The 25183-nt window shown below is 37.5% G+C and overlaps 1 protein-coding gene across 7 annotated transcripts in view; it reads right to left on the reverse strand.

The window, feature by feature from the left end:
• Positions 1-750: 750 nt before the first annotated feature.
• The window catches only part of LOC139965311 (cystine/glutamate transporter-like), a 52767-nt gene continuing 28334 nt past the window's right edge, over positions 751-25183 (reverse strand). For all 7 annotated transcript variants that reach the window (XM_071967546.1, XM_071967545.1, XM_071967541.1 and 4 more), the window contains exons 2-11: positions 21407-21902; positions 20106-20231; positions 18412-18511; positions 14115-14159; positions 13158-13281; positions 12439-12542; positions 10776-10872; positions 8125-8274; positions 6542-6719; positions 751-5513 (exon numbers count right to left, since the gene is read on the reverse strand). In XM_071967546.1, the coding sequence (XP_071823647.1) occupies positions 5437-5513; positions 6542-6719; positions 8125-8274; positions 10776-10872; positions 12439-12542; positions 13158-13281; positions 14115-14159; positions 18412-18511; positions 20106-20231; positions 21407-21860 (1455 nt within the window). In that variant the 5' untranslated portion in view covers positions 21861-21902 and the 3' untranslated portion in view covers positions 751-5436. The remainder of the gene's footprint in view (positions 5514-6541; positions 6720-8124; positions 8275-10775; positions 10873-12438; positions 12543-13157; positions 13282-14114; positions 14160-18411; positions 18512-20105; positions 20232-21406; positions 21903-25183) is intronic.

The raw sequence follows: 25183 nt of genomic DNA on the forward strand, positions 1-25183 counted from the left end.
CTGGGTGACCCTTGACCTCAATTTGACCTCTGGTGACCTTTTTAGTGTTTTGTGGATTTTTACAGTTTCGATGCTATTTTCAGATGTTAAAGGTAGCTTCTGATCATAAATGTCAATAAGTTGACCCCTGTGTGACATTCGTGTGCGAAGTTATATGAGGTCAAAGTTAATTTTCAGACATTTAAAGCAACAACTCCCAGTTCCAAGGTGTGACAAGGTTGATATTTTTGGAGTAGTTGCAAATGGTATAGGGGAATATTTTCAAACTTAACGGTCATGTGATCCGAGGTCACCAAAGGTCAATTAATGATAAAAAAACTAGTATTTTTGCGATAACTTGAGAACAACATGTCCGTTAGAGTTGGGAGTTGCTTCAATGAAATCCAATTGTCGACTCGCATCTGGGTGACCCTTGACCTCAATTTGACCTCTGGTGACCTTTTCGTGTTTTGTGGATTTTTTACAGTTTCGATGCTATTATCAGATGTTAAAGGTACCTTCTGATCATAAATGTCAATAGGTTGACCCCTGTGTGACCTTGGTGTGCGAAGTTATATGAGGTCAAAGTTAATTTTTTAATGCAATAACTCACAGTTCCAAGGTGTGACAAGGTTGATATTTTTGGAGTAGTTGCAAATGGTATAGGGGAATATTTTCAAACTTAACGGTCATGTGATACAAGGTCACAAAAGGTCAGCTAATGTTAAAAAAGTAGTATTATGGGGGGAGAAAATGGGCAAAGAAAAAATGTTTGAATTTTTACAGTCATGCTCTATTTAGGTCTCACCGATCAAAAATGTCAATTGGTTGACCTCCGGGTGACCTTTGTGTGTGAAGTTACATACAAGTTCAAAGTTAATTTTTTGACATTTAATGCAATTAAATCTCAATGCCAAGGTGTGACATGGTTGATATTTTGGGACAAGTTGTGAATGGGGTGGTGGAACATTTTGAAACTTAAAGGTCATGTCATCTGAGGTCACCATTGTTATCATATCTGTTGACACGCTTGTAGGTCTCTTATATTTCTTACATTTTCGACGCCATATTTAGATCTCAAAAGTGGCTTTGATAAAAAATCCGTTCACATTTTGTGATCACAAAAGTGTTGGCTATAGTGTTGGTTACTTTATGGGAACATGTAGGACCACAATTACTTGGACTATTTCAGCCCAATCTTGCTTGATAATATTATGTGTATTGTCATATACCCCAAGCAAGGAACCACAGTGCCCTTGGGCTCTTGTTGTGTCCTTTAAATTGAATCTGCCTCATCAAAATGTTATGATATGAAATGTAGACATACTATGAGGTACACCAACTTCACAAAAACATTCCACTGGTTATAAGCAATTATGTTCATCAACAGCCTCTGACCAACCCATCCCCCCCTCCCTCACCCTCGCCCCCTACATTGTTTTTGTAGTAGCAATTGTAGGAAGTTTGATTTGCGGATTGCCATATAATAAAGATTTTGCGGGGTAGAAAGAAGGGTACACTTACCCTCCCCCCCTCCACCTCTTCTCCCAAGGTAAGATCAGCCTCTACTTATTACCTTACCAGAAGAGGAATATTCCAAATATGTAGCAAATTGCCATGTATTACATAAGTATTGGTGAGATGAAAAAGGAGGTACTTTATACAATTGAAACATGAAACCGAAAAGGAAACAAATTATTGTCATAGAACTTTATTTCTTGCTCAAAGGGAAGTATAGTACAAAACTTTTAAATAATTTCATAGACATTTCGTCTGGAGACCAACAACCAACCAACTGAAGTAAAAAGAGAAACAAAAATGAGTAAAAAAAAGCCCTCTCACTTCTACCGACACCCCCCCCCCCCCTCCCTTTCCAAAATTCACGAAAGAAAGATAACAAGGGTTTCGTGTTTCTCAAATATTTTGCTTACTGTAATGGAAACACTTGACCGCCTGCCGCCACCCCCCCACCCCTTTTCAGAGCAATTGATCCATTTGTTTGTGCGAAAAGTATTAGAAATCGGCGGGATGACGGTGTCATTTCTTTCCTTCCCATCTCCTTTTCCGTGAAATCCGGTGACTATTTCCCGAAATGGACTGATTTCAACGGCTGTTAGCCCTAATTACTATAGGATTTATACGAAGCGCCCCTTGTTAGTCCCCGAAAAAAAATCCCGATATTGTCGTATTAGTAGTAGCATTTTTTACGTTTTCATATTTTTTTCCTTTAAATTATAAAAAAAAAATATCATCGCCTGTAAGCACACAAACCACTCACCAAGTTAAAGCTACATGGAATGAAAAATGACGAAATGGCAGTTATTCAAAACACGGTGGAAAAAAGTGACAGAATTTTGGCAGAATCGCACGATAGCTGTAGCTGCGCTGAAAGCTTTCAGCTGAGGTAAAAACAAAACACAAGTACAGAATAATTATAGCTAACAAGCTGAAGGAGAGCGAATAGGAAGATTCAAATGGCTTACTGTTGTTACCTGAAATATCAATGTATCGCAACGCTCAACCTAACGAGATTGAATCTCCAATTCACAAATAATTTTACGAAAGTAGATAATTAGCTCTAAGTTGGTGGAAGTTTGAAACAGTTATACCCTCGTTCTGAGAAAGGCATGTTTATGTCACAGAGATCGATATGAAACCTTCCAATCTAATCAGATTGAATCTCCAACAAATCAAACAGTTTACAGTCATTTCATAATTATACTTAAAGGTATAGAATTATGCGATTAGAAGATGGACAAATAATCAAAACGTTACACAGTGACGTCAGAGAGATCGATAAGCCTAAGGCAGTGCTTCTCAACTCTCCCGGGTGAGAAACTGTTTCCTTATTCCCCCTCCCCAAGTATTTCTACATAAACGTACCACAATTTTTTTCAATCACTTTCTTTCATATGCTGTAATGACGAACATTACGATTCTATCAATGTTCATGTTATCTGTTACGATTCACTCTATAATAAACTGTTCATTCTTATCTGTAATCTTTGGATTTTAACAGTAGGCTACGAGTGTTTAGATAAATGAATTACTAGCACTATAGAAGAGGCTGCTCCTCAGAGCGGATTCACCCCATTCTTAAGAGTCACCCCCCTATTCTCCCTTTCTTCTCATCTCACCCCAAGACTTTCCAATTCCCGATGGGGGTCCACATGGACCCCGGTTGAGAAGCACTGGCCTAAGGTATCTTCCAATTTCAACAAATACGTAAATTTTCGAATATATTCAGACGAACCGAGTTACAGTACTCACTGCAAGTTACTTCGTCGTGATTCATTAGTTAATTCAGTAACCATTTTCATAAACTTATTTCAATCATTCATAGCGTTAGTAATGCCTTTGGCCAAAACAGAAAGACTTTCATTCATATTGCATTCCAAATTGAATAAAAAAAATAAGGAAACATTAACAAGTAATAAAAAGAAATAAAGAATTGGCTTTTGAACAAACAGTTAAACGATTGATTGAGTAAAATGTCTTACATACAAATGCTGCAACGAAATAACAGCATTTGTCTTATGAAACTGTTAAACATCTGACATAAATGTTAAAATTTACGTTTACTTTTGTCTAAAACAAGTATTAAAAAAGAGAGAACTGAATTAAAAAAAAAATTCTGCCATAACGTATAATCTACACGCGAGGGGTGTGAGGGGAGTGGGGTTTGCGGGGACTAGATCTAGTTTTCAATTTGATTGATTTGATCTTTTCGATCAAAACGTTTGCTTAAATCGTTTCGCGAAACAGGGGAGTGGGAGGAGGGGGAGGGGAGGGGCTCTAATGGAGGCCATATATACGGTACGCCCGACACTACCTCGGTAGTCTTCACTCACATATCGTCACTCCCACCGACGAACAAGATAGAGAAAAAAGTTTTCAACCATCATAGTTATATATACGAGCGTTGTGAATTTAGTACCAATTCTGAGACCCACCCCACCGCCTTGCGGAAAACCGCTTATTTACGGAAGTGTTTCAAAAAGAAAGTTCTGAGTCCGTGTCAAGTTTACACATGAGATGTGTGAAGGTCCACAATCGTAATGGTATTCATACACCAACCTATAACATATTAAGCCAAACTATATCATAGTAGGCCTATACCAAAATATACCATACTAAACTGTATACCATAGTTTACCAAACTATACCATAGTATACTAAACTATACCATACTATATACCATACTATACTATACCAGGGAGTTGTTCCATAACAACTCCCTGACTATACCATAACATACTATATTCCATACTATTCTATTCACCATCAAAAATAGAAACTAGAAACCAAGATTACAACATGCCAAAGTTCATCAAATAGATGGCGCTATTCACAACCATACATATTACATAAACATATACATACATAGCAGTCAGTTTTGTCGGGTCGGAGGCCCCTGTGATAATTGCAACAAGGACTCAGTTTTTTAAAGCTTTTATTTTGCCTGAAGTAGATACATTATGAAAATGATTATTCTCATATTTCCCGTGCATAGCTCGCGGCTGTATCTCCTCAAGCTCAACTCTCTTCAGGCCCGATAGCAGTTCACACGCTTAAAAGTTGGGTTACCGGTATGTATTTTGCGGCGTCTCCTGCTAAACCATAGAGGCCTAATATATCCCTAGGTTTGCATGTAATTTCAAATGGATAGGATTCTCCTATTGAAGAATAAAAAAAACACAACTAGCGTAGGACCTACAGTACAACAACATCGGAACATATTATGTAGATAACCTACTTTGTAAGTTGCATATTATTATTTTTTTTTTCAGGTAATTTTCAATTCAGTTAATTTTCTTCCCAAGAAGAAATATTGCATAGTATTCGTATTGCATTATACCAGTGAATCAAGTGTTTGAATCAAGAGATTGAATATTCATAGAATTGTGTATTTCGTAAGCTAATGAAAAGTAACGGTTGTTTTATAAAACATATCAAGTTATTCTTAATACAAGAAAGAAAAAAAAACTACCCCAGAACGATTGTTGGAGATGCCCAGCTTGTGTCTTTTTAATTTTTTCTTTTAAACAACAGCCAAACAACAGGTATCATAGAACACACACACACAAGGGCGTAGGAACCGGGGGGCTGGGGGAGCCAGCCCCCCCCAGTGAAAAATATGGAGGGGCGGAAGTATCATTCCGCCCCCTGCTTCGGCAAGTCAGAAAACCCCTTTTCATTTCCAAATGAGAAAAAAATCTCATTTGGAGTACCAAATTGCATCTAAGGCCAGGTGAAAATGCAAAATTATTTACAAAATGGAGTGGGTGTTTAAGTGTGCTATATTGCACCAAATTGCATCTGAGGCCACCTAGAAATGCAAAAAACACCCCTTCCCCTTAGACCCCTCCCCCAGGCCGGCCATCAGTCTTCAGCCCCCCCCCCCCCTTAAAAGTACCTTCCTACGCCAATGAGTGATTACGTGCAATAACCACGCAATTACAAGGTACTCTTGTAAGTTTTCACTTCTTGAGGAACGACGAAGAATAATTTCTGAAGGAACTTTGTCACCGATTCTGAAAGAAAAGTAAAAAGGAGAGGAATAAATATATAAATATTTGGAATTAAAACAAGGATCACATGTGATAAACGGGAGAATGGAGCGGGGGAAAAAGCCCTACTTGATTGGAAATTTCAAAACGGCTAAAAGAGGTTATTAACAAAAAATAATATTTTGTGATACAAACATTGAATGAATGCAGTATATATTAATATGCTTAGACGTTTCAAACAAATCTTGATCAGTCTAGAGTCTACTTTAAAATGCTTCATCAATATCCTATACATTTATCTATTACACCTATTCTGCACATATACTTAGGAACGCCGTTTGGATTAACATGTCATAAGTAGAGTAAACAGAAACAAACATGGTGACGGCTTCATAACATATGTGAAAGTAATAAAGAGTATTAGCAAAAATGTTTCAGTCTCTTATAACCCGTTTTCTTGGTTTACACTTTTCTACAGGATTTTCAGACAGCGGTGTTTGACGTAAAACATTCCTCTCTCTTTCTCTTGTCAATTCATTCCTGTTGTCGTGAATAATAATCGCTTTCTCTTTCACTCGAGGGTACACAACATATCTCGAAATGCTCTTCTCTTGATGCAGGTATTCGTTCTTTCTCACGCTTGGAAGATATTTCCACTTATCATTAGAAGTTAGAACCTACTCACCTTCTGCTCATACAGGCTCCAATAAACTAAGAGGGGGTTCAGTAATGCCTTAAAACATTTCATATGAGAATATTCAATATTACACTTACAGACAGGTTTTTGTTTTGTTTTTAACCATTGTTAACTTCAATCGATCACCTCAGAAGGGTCTTACACTCTGTGGCCTCGCCACATGAAGCACACACATACACACACACACATTCACACATGCCTTCGGCAAAGAATCAATGAATTTTAAAATTATCCCCTCCTCCCCCCTTCTCCCCCTCCCACAAAACCACGAAGTTTCTTCTTCGAATGTTTTCTTTTATTCGTGGTAATGGGGTGGTGTGGAGAGAAGGAAAACGCATGCATATTATCGACTCACTTGACGCGGTAGTTATTTCTTTAGGTTTATCCTCCCACCATACACAAACGAGATATACCGGTATACCGGCAAGTGTTATCGCCAGACCGACAATAAACTCATAAGTAGCCGAAATTATGGAAGTCATGACCAAGACGACTGCGCATAGCGTGAATAAGATGGGCAGAATTAGAGGAACCTGAACGGAGAGAACAGAGAAAAAGGCATCGTAAAAGCTGTATACTTTGAATTGAGCTAAATTTTGTTTCACTCAGATCAAGAATATAAATAAATATATCAAATCAAATCAAATCAAATCAAAACAAATCAAATCAAATCAAATCAAATCAAATCAAATCAAATCAAATCAAATCAAATCAAATCAAATCAAATCAATAATAAACAAAATAAAATATATAAATATCCCGGGGAGCCGACCTGACTCTCGAAGCCCAGTGCTCTTTCGTTAAATATTCCAAGTAACATTGACTTCCGAGTTTTTCTGGCTGTTTTCACTGGATAGTTAACATGGCAATTTTATTACATTTGCTTTACCATTTTATTTATTCCTTGAGACATGTAACGGGGCTTCAAGAAATTAACATAATTATCTAATGGATATTTACAATGCTAAAATCAGTGGAGGGTGACTTTAGACATGAAATTAATTTTAATATGTTGTAGACTAGATGGAAACACTGCATGCTAGCAACCCAGGTTGCATGTTTGTATTACATTTAGATAATTAGATTTGAGAAATGACACTCAAAACAAATGAGGCCATTAAGTATACAGTGGCCTGCAGGACCTGTCCTAAGTTGTGGCGTAAAATTTAACATGCAGATCACAGTGAATGAGTTATCCAATCCGCGAGCCGCAAAACTTTATGATCCACCAACGCTCATGAAGGAAGAAGGAAATACTGAATTGATAATGCGAACTGAAAGATCAGAAAGTGATTTTGAAATAAACTATCATAACTACCATAGACTCAATACATATATCCCAAACTTTCGTGCTTGTCAATGTATTCATTGTATTCATTGAAACGTTGCTCCTATATTGGTTTTCGAGAGCCGCAATATTGAAAACCTCTAGTGGGGGGGGAGGGTGGGGGAGGCGGGAAGGGCCGCATGTGACCCGCACTTCGCTCACTTGTGTCTGACACTCTTACACACAGGTATTTTCTTTAGTTCCACAGATGTTACACAAATTTCATTTGGGAAAACATACGGTCAGACTTTAATGGCCTCAAATATAAAATTTACAGCGCATTACAATTTTTTTCCGAGGGAAAATGGTGTTAAATGTCACCCAAGGGTTCTCTGTTGTACATACGATGTCAATGGAGCGCAGTTTGATTGAGCTATTAAAATTATTGAAAAAGTGAATTAATATTAGCATTATGTCTACACCGACATAAAAAATGTTAAGCCCTAAAGAAGCTTTCGAGATATTAAGCATATTTAATAGCTGAATATCTTGAAAACCGGAATCAACATGGAACTAGCCAATAATTATCACTCAAATTCTTCTTTTCTGATTTAACTATGATAAAATCAAGATCTGCCTAATGAAGTTAAAAAAGAGGACAGAACACTTGCCTTGAAAGGTCTTTCAATGTCGGGATACTTCCACCGGAAGTAAGGCACAGTTGCAACAGTGGTGGCGACAAACAACCAACGGCTGAAGCTGAGGTAATTAATCATAGCAAAGACGTCATCACTAATTAGCATAATAAAACAAATGGGAAGCTGCAAGGCAAAAATAGAACAAAAATAGTCATGTTAAAGATTAAATTCCATCTAAGACAAATGTAATAGAAGACAAAACCAGAAAGATATGCAGAGTTGCAGACTGGTGTTGAGTCCGAGGAGTTGTACTCGGCGTACTCGGGAACTTTTCGATTCACTTTAATAAACCACCGGTAATGCAAGAGTAAGTACTAGTTGTTAAAGCCTTTTACCCGTACTCGTACCCAAAGGGGGGGGGGGGAGACTTCCTGGTACTTGTACTCGTGTTGTTGTACTCGTGACATTTTGGAGATTTAGTGTTAATACGAGTATAAGACTATGTACTCGTATGTACTCGAGCTTAGGGTCAGTCGTACTCATACCAAGGGGACATCCTGGTACTTGTACTCGTATTGTTGTACTCGTGGCATATTGGATATTTTAGTATAGATACCAGTGCAATACTATGTACGCGTATACTTATACTTAGGGGTCTTGTACTCTTTCTCATACCAAGGGCGAGGGATGGCATCTGGTACTTGTATTGCTGTTATTGCTGTACTATTTGAGAAATTTGTTTGGTTGGCAATATTTTTGAGCAGTTTATCTACTTGTTTGTGCGAAATATAAACGACATAGGAAAACGGAAAACGGTGTCATTTGCTTTCCTCCCATCGCCTTTCTTCCCTTGCCTTATGCTCCTTCTTAGCAGACATATATGTTCACTGATATATTTGGTAGTAAAGTATACCAATATGGTAATCATAAAACATCCAATTGTAGAAACATTCATGCACCCTTAATCCCGTAGGGGATAACTACAGTAAGTGGATTTGTACCCGTGAGGTATCAGTCTAAATTTTAAAATGATTGCATATTTAAAGGAGAAGAGAGAGTTATATCTATATGCGTGTCTCTTAGGGTTAGAGATTAGGATTAGGGTTAGAGATTAGGATTAGGGGTAAGGGTTATTTTCATTGGAAGGGTCTTGATCGGGATCTGATAAAGTGTACATTTTCAGATCATCAATAAAACACTTTGATAAATTGATTCTGTAAATCAGTGGTCGTCTTGAGTGATAAATGATAACGTTGACGAGCCTGACATAAATGTTACTGCGTCACAATTGATATTATTTATGAAATTAAGTATAAATCAATAAAACAAAACGCTGACTGGAAACTAATTGATGAAGCAAAGAAATTAATAACTTGAACGAGAATCAAAACCATTTCTCTGCTGGGAGGGTATAGGTCAAGTCCAAAGCCACATTACCATGGATACTATATAGCCATGAATCATATCCCATCATGCATCAAATTCAATACAACACAGAAAAGTGACAGGAGGAATTTCAATGGCAAATGTTCTTTTCTTTTCCCTGCATATCTACATATAGAGCTAAATCAACAACGAGACACTATGACGTCGGGAGTCCAATCAGTGACCTCAAGACAGAGGCGGACTGGGTCTTAAAACCGGCCCGGACATTTTTCACCTAGACCGGCCCATTATTCATTGATATGTTACTTACATAGTGATCGCCGTCATGGGGGAGGGGTCTTGAGATTTTTTTGAAGTTAAGGAATGCCTAGATGCAAAATAGTGCTATATTTCTCAATTTTGTAGGTTACAATAATCCTTTAAAAAAAGACCCCAAAACAATTTCCAGAAGTACTTGATTTAACTGAGGAAAGTTAAAAACGTTAACAAAATTAGACAAAAATATATGTTTTAGACTGGATTTTAATTAGTTTTTCAAGTATTTTATTGTGACAACATGCTTGAAAAAATTGAAAAAAAACCTAAATAAATTCAACTAAAACATATATGTTCAATAACACGAGCACATGTCATGTCTACGAGAGTAGGAGCTTACGCAGTTCGCTGCTTCTGGCAGCCACACCATCAATGATATTTTTAGTGTCAAGTTTGGCCAAGATCCTTTTTTCCACAGACATCAACATGAACGCCTCAAGATGTTCTTGTGTCATTGTACTTCTTCAAACGGTTTTTGAGTCTCTTCAAGGCAGAGAAAGAACGTTCACATGCCACTTGTGACACAGGTAGCGTTACCAGCAGCTTGTAAGCAAGCTCAATGCTCTTGTAAGCATCGGTGAATAGGTTCAACTTGAGGAGCACCTTGTAGCAGCAGAGAGGACAGTCTTTATATGACTGTTTCCCACAGTTAAAAATATATTTCTACACAGCCCGTCTGTATTCTATTAACTACTGTGAAAATGGTCTGTAATTTTTACCAGGCTCCCCAGCCCACCGACCCACCGGGCCACCGACCCACCGGGCATTGCCCAAATGCCCGTGTGGCCAGTCCGCCACGCCTCACGTTATCCGGTTTTTGATTGTTTTTGGAATCACTCCCTCCCCCCCCCCCCCTCCTCCTATTTCTATTCATAGTATTTTTGTTCCAATTCTTTATGACTCTTTAAGATTTCAATAATTAAACATTCTTTTAAATCTGTTTTTAAGTACGAGACATTTCTGATTCTCGGATAAAGTCTCACCGCAAATGCAGCCGCTGGTAGCGGTGTTTTTCTGTTTACATGTATCATACCAAGAATGTCTGGTAACTGTCCCTCTCTTGAAGCAACAAAGAACATTCTGAAAAAAATGAAAAAAAATGAAAGAAGTATAACATGATAACATTTGTGACAGGAATACATTTATACCAGCTCCAGTTTCATATAGTTAAAGGTCACGTATAGGCTATGATATTGATAGAGAATGACAATTTTTCCCTTTGTACATTTCTTGTTTTCGTGTGCTTAATTTTCCTACCATCATCTGACCTTAACACACAAGTGTGTTTTACATCCGCATTGAGGACCCAATTTTGTTTGATTCCATTGTTCATATCCATGTACCGTAACAATACCCCTTAACAATAGAATTCTTCCGAGGACATGATGATTCTTTTCAAACGACGTCTGAGGACGTGGAGTTGTCCTCAGGCAGAATACAAGACAAGTGGACATGAACACACACATACACAGAAAATTACTGACTATTGCAACGGAATTGTCTAGAAAGCAGTGTAGTTAGTATTTACAGTCAAAATCTACTCGATTTTCATTCCATTTCTTCGTTTCTTGTCGATTGTTGGAAGTCAATGCAAAAGGATAATATGCAAATTAGTTTACTAGACTTGTCAAGGTGCACGTGCTATATATATATATATATATATATATATATATATATATATATATATATATATATATATATATATATATATATATATATATATATATATATATATACTGAAGTGCTTTAGGTGTAAAGGTGAAAGTTCGTAGATAAATTGCTATTTGAAAATCGGGCTAGCTGATTTATAGATGGATGGTTATAGATGGACACACAGCGGCCAAATGTTTTAATCTGTAACCACCCATCCGCCCGATGAACGCCGATAGCGTCAAAACATTTCAAACGCATAATTTCTGATATGCTGATATTGCAACATAACATGTTGATTTTAATACGCGCATGCTGATAATAACTGTAACATACTCCGCTTGACAAATATGTTGATATTATACTTGACGTGCTGATATTAACTTGAAACATGTTGATATAATTTCTGATATGCTGATATTGTAACATAACATTTTGATTTTAATACGCGCATGCTGATATTAACTGTAATATACTATTATTTTGCCTTTATACTGAAAATATACAGAGTTAATACTAATCACCATATACCTCGTATAGGAGGATATCTTCAAGACTAACGATCCTGTGATATCATCTTTTGACTTGTTCAAGTCGTCGATTTGTAAATGAAAGAAAATCAAATTTCAATCTCAGCTCACCAATAAAAGACATTTCATGGTGTGTGTGTGTGCTTATTTTCTCCTTTGTTTCCCACTTCAGGGGTACATGAACGGACTGGGTTTACTTTTCCTTTATAAAACTCTACTTTGCTATCGAAAGTAGAACGAAACTGTTTGTTCCATGCAACCTCTCCAGAGGTCAAATTTACTCTTCCTAAATCGTGTATCTACACAACATGCGGTCAATTTAGAATTAATTTAAAAGCGTTTCATTTTATTTACAAATATTAATTAACACACGTCAGACTACACTGACTACTAACGATTGTGCTATTCCATTGGCATGGTGACCGATCATACAAGAGCTATAGGTAGGTAGGTATATATAACTTACCGTGCAGTTCCAAATATTCCACCGTTGATTGAGCCTATACATGAACATGCAACAGCAACAGGCATGATCCACCACCATCCACCTAGTACTCTCTGACCGAACGTCTGTGAGTCAGAAAGAAAATATTCAATATGCGAAGAAATTCGACTAAGCATGGCAAAAAAGGCTTCCACAAATACAACGTATAACATGAGTTTAAGGACATGACAATTGAAATCATACCAAATTAGATCATCAAAAATACCTTTCAGGTGCGGATCCAAGGGTTGGGGTGGGGGATGTGCATCCCTCTTTAAATCCCCATCCAAAAGTAAGAATATTAGTTGTTGGCACATCCGTGCGTGTAGACCGAATTAAAGACCAAATTTATATATCCTAAATAAGCCACAGAATGCACCATATAACGTCCCTCTATTTTTTTCTATAATGGAGGAGCTCCAGGAGAACCCCTACACGGGAGGGGGGGGGGGTTACAACAATCTCAGGGACAACCCCACCCACCCTCCTTTCTATATTAAAAATGATAGGTTATAAGTTTAAACTGCGATGAATTATTCACCAATTAACCGTTACATCATATATAGACATAATGATAACCTGGAAACCAGACTTAGTGATTTATCGCCGTATGCGCTACACGTGAATATTTAATGTAACACTGCTGCAAAGTACAAACATATCAGATTAGATTACCAAAGTTTTGCCCATTGTTGACTTACCAGAGCTACAGCATCAGACGCTAATAATTCAAAAGGCGACATTACGGCGAAGTAGGCCACATTCGTGAGCATGAAAATGACCATTACAATAGCTACCGATAAAGTGATCGACAGAGGAATATTTCTGAAACAACAATAAGACCAAAAGTAAAGTTTATCATTCAAAAGAAAAGATTCCTACATACAACCTCCACCCCCCCCACATTACCCCTGCTCCCTTTGCATACTCCTTGCCCATATACTACAAGTCTGTGTATCATGCAACCGAAATTAATATGCTTGTGGCTTGAAATTGTGATATATAGAGCAAACAAAAACAAAAACATTGGTCCATTCGCCATCTCAATGTAGCTTGTTACGTCGCTGAGATATGACAAGGTTTGAAAAATTTCATTCATATTATTTGCAAAAGAAGATTGCGCAATCAATTTGTGACGTCATACATACTGGTGTCTTCATTTATCACTCAGGATGCAACAAAACCCAGACCAGCAATGAAATCGTTTGTTTCGATTTTGAATAAGTCAGTTTGCTAATCTTTCTCTTTATTTGATTAAATTAAAATAACATAAAATAACATCCTTTCACATCGGTGAAGTATCTTATCAAGGTTATGTTATCATTGCAGTTTTAAAGAAAAGAAACAAAGGCAGTTGTTGACGTGTAGACCATCATTGATATTAAACACTATTGCGCAATGTGACCTTCCAAATATACTCTGTAAATTGCAAATTGTACATCCTTGCATATTATATTAAACAATGAAATTCGGCCACCGGAGTATCCCTTTGACCTTTGAAGAATTCGATCTAAATTCGCTAATTTGAATATTGAGAACATGCACTGGTTTATGTCACAACGCTTTCATCTGAGACTGTAATATAAACGTCCACCTCTTTTGGCTTAAAAAGTTAAAATGAAGTCTCACTTATGGAACCAGCGAGCATCCATACTTACCTGCCTGGGTTAACTATCTCTTCAGTCACCTGAGGAAGGTATTGCCTTTAAATGTTGAGGCAGAAAGAGAAACAGGGAAAATAAAATTCATTAATCATATTCAACCAAACGCGTATATTTTAAACATAATGTACTTACAGTATACGTACTTAGCATTCAGTTGGGTATTCCACATGAAGCCGGTTATGCATGCATCTCATAATCAATATTCTATAATCCGATCCACTTGGCTTTATAGTTTTATAACTCATCATAGTTGCGCTTAAGTTACACTTATGAATAAGAGTCAGTCGCTGGCAGAAGCAAACAACCAATTCTCAGTGCAACCTATACTGACACAGAATTTTTAAACAAAGGCTTTCTTTTGACAAATTCATATTTAATTATCTGTGATCGCCTGTATTGGTGTAAATTTCGTGGTGATAATACCACAGTAATGTAAGTATACATCGTGCAATCTAATTATAAATACTTTACATAATTGTGATATTTTGGGTTTTTTTTGTTAGTGTTTTTACTTGAGTCGCTGGTACTTCTTTCTTTTTGACTTCTGTTTCATTACAATAAGGTTCTATAAGTGACGTCATCCCTTTGTTATTATGTTCTTGTAAATACCATTGTGTTGTATTTGTTACCTCTTCGAAGGGTACGCTGAGAATAAACCGATCCTGAAACCGTAAGTGTATTTACCAACCTTATACTCATTACCGCATGTGATTGCGGATCAATTACGTAATGAAAGCTTTAAAGTGCGCATGTATAAACAGACTTGTTAAAAAACTAAGCAAAGGAGGGTTTTCCAAGCACGTAGCCAGGCTATTGTAGACTATACTGCCCATCCCCTCTTCCGCCATTGTGCCCTCCTTAAAGTATTAGTGGACCTTCCAACTCGATTCCTGGGATTTCCTTTTAAATTTGTTGTCGAATCAATTTGACATAAAGTTCCATAGTAATGAATGTAGATTTTTAACTTGTTACAGGACATCGAACACCTCCTTAATTAAAGTATTGGTGGCCTTTCCAACTCGATCCTGGCAATTGTTGTTATCGAAGCAAATGATTTAAAATTTCAATATAATGAATGCAGAATGGTGTCTCATGTGGTTTGATAATTTATTGCAACGTACTAACTGAGAATACTGAGTAATGCATGGTCTGAAGGGTGGATTAAAGTTGGGACAAAACGGAAGGAGTTGCCTAGACAACGTGGGTTTTCTATTCAACTATGGTATACAACGTTTCTCTTTGTTTACAAATGACAAGTTACAAAAGCATGCACAAGAGTCTTACATGCATCCTCAGAGCGTATCTTCCTAACTTGTTTAATTTTGAGAAGCTGAGCAAAAGACTTATACTACATATTTTACGGATGTGAAAATCTAACTAAGGTTTTATCAAATCGTACTCCAAGACTGTGAACTTCTCTGGACAGCTTTATTAGAATCAACCCCTAACCCAACAACCACTATATAATCAATACAAATCTTGGAGAGCATTCTATTAGATCCAATTACTATAAACCACAGTCTTTGTGTCATTTATCTTATAAGTTTAATCCTCTCCTAACCATCCAATTTCGAACACCAGAAATACAACTTTACATAGCACTAATGAACTCTATAGTTCAGAGATATCATTTTCAGGTTTGAAAGATAAATACAGTTGTGTGTCATCAGCATAGGTGTGGGCCTGGGCAAGATAAGAAGAATGGATATCACATCACCTGCTGGCATAAAGAACAAATAAAAACTGCATGGACCTAGATAAGACACCTGTGAAACTCCACATCGTAGATCAAATTCACACGATAATAAATCTTCGACAGACGTACGTTGTGTACGATTAGATATAGATATGAACTGAACCAAGATGCAGCTTGCCTAATAACACCAAAATCAGACTTTAGAACTTCCAAGAAGTATGGAATGATCGCCTGTATCGAGAGCAACGCTCAATTCGAGTATAACTAAAATAATGACACGTCTCTTATCCATATTCAGAAATCTTTTAATAAAAAGTGAGAAGATAAGTTTCTTATTTGTAGAACTTGCTGTATATATGTTTGTATTACTGTATGTGTATCGCATTCTATTGATACTTATAATATTGTTTTTCTCTTATTTTTCGTTTACGACCTGTGTAAGCCGAATTTCCGATTGTGGACAATAAATTCTAATTCAATTCAATTCAAAATGTCAGAAAATACTTTGACAAATGCCGTATCAGTACTTAGAAATGGATAATATGCAGACTACCACATTGGTAATAAACTATTGTGGTTAATGTGAGATAAAATCTGGCCAACGACAGCTTTCCCTGTACAACATAGACATGAACGACAGATTACTTTATAGGTCTGTAATTTGAAGAAAAAAAAACAAGTATTCAAGCCCGGATTTCTTTAAGAAGGGGCGGACAATGGCACTTTTCCAGGGCTTAGGGAACTCACTGGTCAAAAGAGGAAGATTAACTATCTTAGTAATAACAGGGACCACAACATCTAAACAACCCTATAGAAATGAAGTGGGAATGGGGTCAGGGGTCAAGAGGACAATACTGGCATTTGAGCTAGACATAATACGAATCACGTCAACCTTATGGACAGAGAATTCCACAAAATCACAGGCAAGTTGATATAGGCATCAGTAAAATCAATGGTAACGTCATTAAATATTTCTCTCGGATTTGCGAGTTTTCCCTTATTAAGTCAATATATAGGAGTTATTGCGGCTCTCGACAAGGGTATAAATATACTTGTAACACACCCTACGAAAAGCCGATTCACTGCATTGGGAGAGTTGTTGCAACCAGGTCTTTTCAGCTTTCCTTCTCTCCCGTTTTAGTTCCAGCAGCTGGTCTGAACACCGTGGAACAGTTATGAGAGTGCCCCCTTTTCAGAGTTTTTAAAGGTGCGTGCCGATCAAGAATACAATTCAAAGTATCGTAACATTCAGCAGCTGCTTTTACATCAGCCCATCATCCGTATGCAGATTAGATGACAGGATATCACACTTAACCTACTAATCACTGCCAATCGATTTATAATTCCGATATTAGGAAAAGTCTCGGTCATTCAGTGTTGGACGTCAAATCAGGGAGAGAGAAAAAATTCCCCAAACCCATGGTCTGTAATGTTAAACTCGGGTGCTGGTATATTAACAATGATGCCCTAGTTGATTCTAGATATTACCAGGTCTAGAGTGTAACCAGATCGGAGTGTTACAGACTGTTTTATGTTGCATTATAAGCCTATGAAGATAATGTTGTCGAAATACTTGGCATCCCGATCGTTGGGAAAGTCATATCAAAAGTAGCTCATCACACAGAACTAATGTTTTTCAAGGAAGGCCTCATAATTCACGGGAGAAATCAAAAACGTGTTAGCTGAAACACGATGCTGTGGTGAATATATTAAAATTGCCCTTAATGGCATGATCATTTGATTTCAGCCGGGTTTTTCAGTTATTGCACAAATATGGAAATCGAAGTCAATGATATGATCGTTGATAGTTTCCGCTTTGTTTCTAAGAGAACGAGGAGGGATAATACTAAATATAAATAAGGGTAAATTTTGGCTGTCAGGCTTAAATCAATGTCTTACAACTTCAGTAAGATTAGAGTTAACTAAATTCCTACGTGGAAATGCGGCAATACCGCATCCTCTGGATTTATCAATCGATAAAGCTGATAAAATATGCCTCCCCCCATTAATAATAATATTATATTTGCTTTTTATATAGCGCTTTATACTGAGCGATAGGTCTCAAAGCGCTTTACAGACGTTATAGTACTCCTGTTCAAGGATAACCTGTCCCAGAGACAATCCCTCCAGTCGGCAGCAGTTATATACTGCGCCCAATGACAAGTAACCTTACAGGTACCCATTTCACCCCTTGGTGGAGAGAGGCAAGTGAGATAAAGCATCTTGCCCAAGGACACAACGTAATGAAGTAGGCAGGAATCGAACCAGCAATCCTTGGATCACGAGTCAGACGTCTTAGCCAATTGGCCACCACGCTCTCACAATACTAATACTCTAACGAGATAAATTCAGTGCTCAAATTATATGATCATATATCTCCCTATAAATAATAAAATCGTTGAATTTTCATTTAATGATATATAGCCTAAATTACTCGCGGTTCGTGTCAATAACGCTCAACCAGGTCCATATACCAATCGCCCAAGGCTGCAATTACTAATATTATTATTATTTATTGGTTTCAGTTGCGCTTATATTCATAATATATGCCTTGCTCATCAATTTAATAATTACTATAACATTACTTCCACTTACCATCCCGAGTAAGCGAAAAGTCCAGAATAGAAAGCCTTCGGAAACTGTACCCATTTAACTTCACTAGAATCGAACGCATTTTGAAAGCTGTCTGTGTGTCCTATATGTAAGAAATAAGAGTATATTATGTATAGATTTCATGATATTAATTTCTTACTGAAAAATAAAGTAAGGAAGTAAAACTCGGAAAAGGGTAAATGCAATGTGGCAACATTACATTTAAATCAGCAAGACATCAATCAGACGAAGTGATTCGTCGATCGCGATACTCTAATTGAGAACAATGTTTAAATGTAGACATGCATAAAATATGTAACCCTTGTTGATATGTCGATCTTCTCACTAGATAATATGGCCATAATCTTGCTAAACGCAGTGACATGTAGAGAACTATACCACGCGACTATGTTCGTCTGATAAGTATAGTAAAAAAGGACATCCCATGACTTGTGCTAGATCTATAGTCAATAACGAAAACTATAGCATTCAAGTTTACGAGTCTTCTCCCAGTTACAAACTTGTTGTACTGCAGTGAGTCTTATAGAGGCTTGTATAATTTTGTTTTCGAATGTATGAAGTTCAACAAAGATGCCCTTTTTGCTTTTGCAAAGTTTTCAGACTTTGACCCTCGTTGACTCCAAATCAGTGACGTTTGAACTTCACAGAAATGAAAAGGGTTCTTGTACTCATTAGGACGGATTAACATACCAAGTTTGGAGTTAATCCCACTATAACCTTTTTGAGTTACAGTGTTTATAAGCAAGTGTCACATATACCTACACATACAGACACACACGCCATTACCATCGCATATATTCCTCAGTTTCGCCTCCGGCAAGGAACCCCCGAAAAAAACACATCATTTTCTTTTTATATTCATTCAGATCTGGTTTTCCTTCCTTTTTTTCCATCACTTATTCTAGTTGAAATTTACGCCTTTTTTTATCAATTAATCATGAAACTTGCGCATCATTAACAAATTTCCAATAAGATAGTAGTGTTTGCTTTCTCCTTTTAATCATACTGCATGTGTACTATAGCTGTAATGAGTTCTGTCAAGTGGGATGTTTATATATATACTGAGTACACGGAGTAAACCAATGTGATTTATGTCCGCCGTGGCAACCACATGTCCATTATTAGAATAACCATCCCTGCCACGTTAATTACAGGCTAAGTATTTTTACACCCGGACTACCACAGCGTTATTAATATACCGTTTCCCCCTTGAACTATATTTAACATCGAGAGTGCAGTTATTGTCTTTCCTTTTCATTTGCTTTCATTTGCTTTCATTGTCGAGATTTTTTTTTGTCTCTCATTATTTGTGTGTTTTCAAAGAGTAAAATTTTTAATTAGCAAATGCCAAGTTCACTGTCATAAAGTACATGGACACCCTGGAAGATTTATTTTTTTCGTATTTCTCTGTATGGGATATATTACTGAGAGTTCTTTGTATAATATATAGTGGGTATAATATATATGTGGGTCATTCAGACAGATTAATCCGTGCAAACAAAAGACGACGATGAGGAGAGCTAGTTATTCTGTTTAGATGACCAATTTGCGGGAAAGATCCCGGAAGACGATGGAAGTTGGAAAAAAATTAACTTTGGCTTGTAAGATGTCCTTAAATAAAAATACATTCTTGTAATGGTACATGAGGTTGGGAATGAGGTATATTAATTCTTTACCTTGGCTCAAAGCCCACATTCCGCCAACGATGATAATCATCAAGCCTAGAAACTTAGCGATGGTGAAGATAATTTGCAATTGTCGGCTCAGCTTCACACTCCAGCAGTTAACGAATATAATACAAGCTGAGGAAAAAGAAAGAAAAATAAATAAACAAATACAGAGTAAAACGTCAATGTTGACATATTATGACGTACCGTAACTACGTTATCTCTATAGCTGTATTTTGTCTTCAATAGTCACAATCTGGAGGCAACATATGATACAACACTCAAGGAAAGATAAAGTATGTATAATCGAGAAGAATAATCTCTTGCTCTAATCCACCAAAATCATAATATGAACGATAAAATTAGGCACCAATTTCACATGTATCCAATTTAAAGAACCAGATGATTAAATTAATTTTGTGTAACAAAAAACATTTCTCATCAGGACCCAACAATTGAGAAAGTCGTTCGTAACAACGAACATTTGAAATGCGCCGGTATCGGTCAAAAAAGTATCGATCGATCGATCGATCGATCGATCCATACATCCATCCATCGATATATATATATATATATATATATATATATATATATATATATATATATATATATATATCATATTTCTGGGATTCAGTACGTGGGCTAAAGTCGCTATAGGCTTACTTGCTATCCTTCTATGTGGGAATCAAATTTTCACGATATTACTCGAATTGATCTCATGAATGTACACCATCCACAATATAAATCCTCCTCAGTGTTGCGTCTATTTATTTGGCAGCTGCCGAAATATAGCTTCTGTCTCATTCGAGTAGAATTCCCCTTGGTTTATATGAGGACGACTACAAGGATCTAAGTGCTAGTATCAGTACTTACTTAACTGTGCGATATTCTCTAAAACTAGGTTTCAAAATGAACTCTGTACACGGGGCACAAGTTCACGAGGGGGGAGCAGGGGGGGGGGCAATTAAGTCGAATTATGAGTACCGGGGACTACGGATTCACTACAGCCTACATGTATACTGCAGCATCTGGGTATCACACCTAGGCCATATTAATGGTTGAAAGTGAATAGTCGTCCCCTATATACCCGGATTGGACAACTCAGCTGCAGCTGACTTACAGCACAAAATTAATATATACTTCGGTGATGTCTTGCTCTACAGAATATGTATTTACACATTCAAACTTCCTTCTTTATGAACGTCAATTGACTTAATTAACTGATTAAAGCCAAAACCTTGAGAAGGAACTTCTGAATATTCCACCCCTCCCCTCCAAAAAATGACCTGGTTATATGGTGGCTCACTCACCTAGGATGCACGCAGCCAATATCTGAGTGGCGGCCTTTTTTTCAACGTCACAATCTGCGTCAATAAGGGATGCTGTAATATTCCTGGCTGCAGTGATAGCGAGAACGGTCCAAGGAACGGTGCGTACAGCTAGAATCATGGTCCAGACCCTCAGGAAACCCAGAATCGGTCGAAGCATCCGTAAGTAGGTATAATCACCCCCTGATTTATCAATACTCGCCCCCAGTTCGGCGTAGCAAAGAGCTCCCACGAAGGTAAAAAGACCACAGAGAACCCATACCATCAAAGCCCATCCTACACTGCCAGTATTTTCAAGGATGCCCTTTGGGGACACAAATATCCCGGAACCGATGATAACACCAATAACAAGAGCAACGCAGTCGAAAACATTTACCTGTTTGACAAGACGAACTTTCTCATCCGCCTTAATACCGTTCGCTTTATTCTCGCCCATTATTCTGGAGGACGCGACTTGGCGAGAGGTTGGGATGATGACCTAACGAAAGAAAGAAGAAAATAAAACAATTCATAGAACAGATATTTATTAAAGAGGCCATGACATGAAAAATCCAACTAATCGAGAGTAACTTACTCTGAATCTATGCGAAAATCTATGTTCAAAACTATTCTCACCACCTTCAAAACCTCATGAACTAATTAGAAATTAACGTTTCAATATTCGCATCCGAAAACAGAACTCTGAAAAATGTTATTTCCAAAACAAGACAACGATGACGTCATATTAGGAACACATGTGCCAAGCAAAGGCATGTACCGGATGCGCGACGATCCTACCGTCATGATACACGCACATTTACACTGAGAGAACAACCACTGCATTACGCTATACCGTTAGATATTTCAAGTTGTCTTTACAACATGTTGTAAAATATCCGAGAAAAATGCCGGTACGTTGTGTTGTTCAACAACAGTTTTAATTTCGCAATGAAATAATAAAACTCGAAAGGAGTTGAAATTCCAACAATTAACATTATGATGAACATCGTTATATATAGGTTATCTTACTTTCCCGTCATATTTATGACAGATATTGGAAATTGTCCGTGACTCTTTTCCAACCCAAGCATTATTCACAGCACGATTGCAATTTGGCACACTACGAAACCTCCTCCTCGGCGGCGGGAGATGCCCAATTAAGGGGTGAGGGGTATCCCCCCTCTCAGGGAAATCAAGGTTGTAAGCTTGTTAGCATTTACTTAACTGAATTCCATTGATTTTCAACGTGGTCTGGACAGCCAACAATGTAATTTTGAAATGAGGTTTAAATGAAATATACAGGTTTCAGATTGAAGTGTCGAACATGAGCGAATTTAATAATTCCTCGAATTGAACTATAAAAGCTGTTTTAACTAAGAAATAAAACCAAAGTGTAAGTCTACAACAACGACACGTTACGTTACGGGCGTGTACGGCACGTAATATTCTGGGGTAAATATAAAAAATTCCAATTATTCACAAACAGCAGAGAATTTTCATTCCGATTATTCTCACTGATGCGATAGAACTTGACACAATTACCCATCAGAAATATTGCAATAAAAGTATATTGACCTATTTTTAAATGCCAAAGTTAGAAACGAAGTGCACAACCAACAAGGTACGAGTTAGCCCTTGTTAAGGCGTATCGGCATATTTCTCTTTGCCAACTGCGCTGTGTCGATCCAGGGAGTTCCATAACAACTCCCTGGTCGATCCTTATACTATTCATCACGCTTATGAGCGATGAGTTCCAGTTGTGTTTGCACCGGCTGCGAAGCGTATGTAGAAAGGGGGAGGAAAATATAACAGCCGTACAGCATTTTCAGATTTGTTATGTAGAGAGACTCATTCGCGTCCTTAAACAGACTCAATAGAGTCTATGTACGATTGGGGACATAATAATCACAAAATCTGCGTACCAATAGACAAAAGCTCTCAGTACCTAAACTAAGTGATTTGTTTTCCCTGAAATTCAGAGTCGACTTAATTACTTGTATCTGTCAAAAAAAAACAAAAAAAACAAAAAAAAAAAGTGCAGGACTTTTCCATCAAGACCAGACAATTTATGAAGAGTGCATGCATGTGTATAGCCCCATTATCCGAGTCAAGCCCTTGAAATTGAAGTAAATTTGTTTCAACTCAGCAAATGCATATAGGATGGTGGACTCGCAATTTTGTTGTTGTGTCATTTAAGCCTATACGTAATACTTGGGGAACGGCATGCATGATTGATAACGTGAAAGATCTATTTTAAGTGATAAGGGAATAGATTGCGCACTATCAACTGTAGTATAAAACAAATTTATACAGGACTGGAATCATTTTCAAGTTTCCATGGTAACGGCTTCATGCAATATTGTTGACAGCAAAATCCAAACGACAGACGTCTCAGCTATCAAGAACTGCATTGAAGCAATAGAAATGAGTGTCTGCACGAAATTAAAGGGCTACATCTGTGAAGAGTGTTGCCACCAGTGATCTAAATTTTAAGTAGAGAGCGGGCAAATTGGTCCAAATTAAAGCAGCATTTTGCGTCCTTTTTTATGATTTTTCTCAACCTCACTGACTCCACTATGCCATAACGACATACATAACTAGATTATCTATTTAAATCTAACTTCAAATCGTGACATAAAAGTCGAAAATTTGCAACTTTCAACTTTGTTTTTCTCCAAGATATTTTCCGTTGGGATCCCAATAAACCTCGCCCATAATATGAATATTTAAACACTACGAACGTCATTGACCAATACGTAATACATCACCATGTTTGATTTGTGTACAGTCTATATGGCACTTGTACCAGGGAGTTCCATAACATCTCCCTGGTTGTACCAACGCAAAGTATTGAATCTATTTTTAGCAACGGCTCATAACTAAACCTGCATCTCTGATTGGTTGAATTCAAACTAGTGGGTTTGGGGGAACTGTATGCGATTAAGTATAAATGTGGAATTTGTCATGGACACTTTTCTCATTATCTGCAAATATCCTTAATTACTCGCTAATTAACGTTGTTGGTAGGCAAAAACTTGGCTTATATCTTAGTTTGCTGCTTTGTGATTGATATATGTAAAAAACTCGATGGACATGTCAAAAAAGTAGAAAACGGCGACCAAACGCAAAATGCTGCTTTAATCTCTGACGGTAGTGGCGGACTGACCACATGGGCATTGCCCGGTGGGCCGGTGGCCAAGTGGGCTGGGAGCCTGGTAAAAATTACAGCCCATTTTCACAGTAGTTAATAGAATACACACGGGCTGTGTAGAAATATATTTTTAACTGTGGGAAGCAGCTCATGAAATCACCATGTTAGTTAGTCATTTAGTTCGTAACAAAAGAACGTGCTATTGGCAAACCGTCTGTGCTAATGGATTTTCATTAGGTTTCTTTCCATTTTTTTTTTGCATCTAGGCATTCCTTTACCAAAATCTCAAAACTGGAGGGCGATCACTATGTAAGTAACAACCAATGAATAATGGGCCGGTCTAGGTGAAAAATGACCGGGCCGGTTTTAAGACCCAGCCCGCCCCTGTCTGACGGGTCAATCTTGTACAGACCAGTGGCAAAAGTAATTATGATAAATTGTACCAACGGAGGAATACTTTGTGTACGTCTTGTGTATGTTTTACTCTGATATGTTTGATTTGCACGAGGAAGTTGACGCACAGTGAAATCATGGATCCCCTCATTGTTGCCGTTAGCGGTGGCATCGATGTCTTGCCTTGTGACAACAATAGCAGAGGTTGATCCAGGATTTGTCGGAAGAGGGGACCC

The sequence above is a fragment of the Apostichopus japonicus genome, chromosome 3 (genome assembly GCF_037975245.1).
Source record: "Apostichopus japonicus isolate 1M-3 chromosome 3, ASM3797524v1, whole genome shotgun sequence".
Taxonomy (NCBI): Eukaryota; Metazoa; Echinodermata; class Holothuroidea; order Aspidochirotida; family Stichopodidae; genus Apostichopus; species Apostichopus japonicus.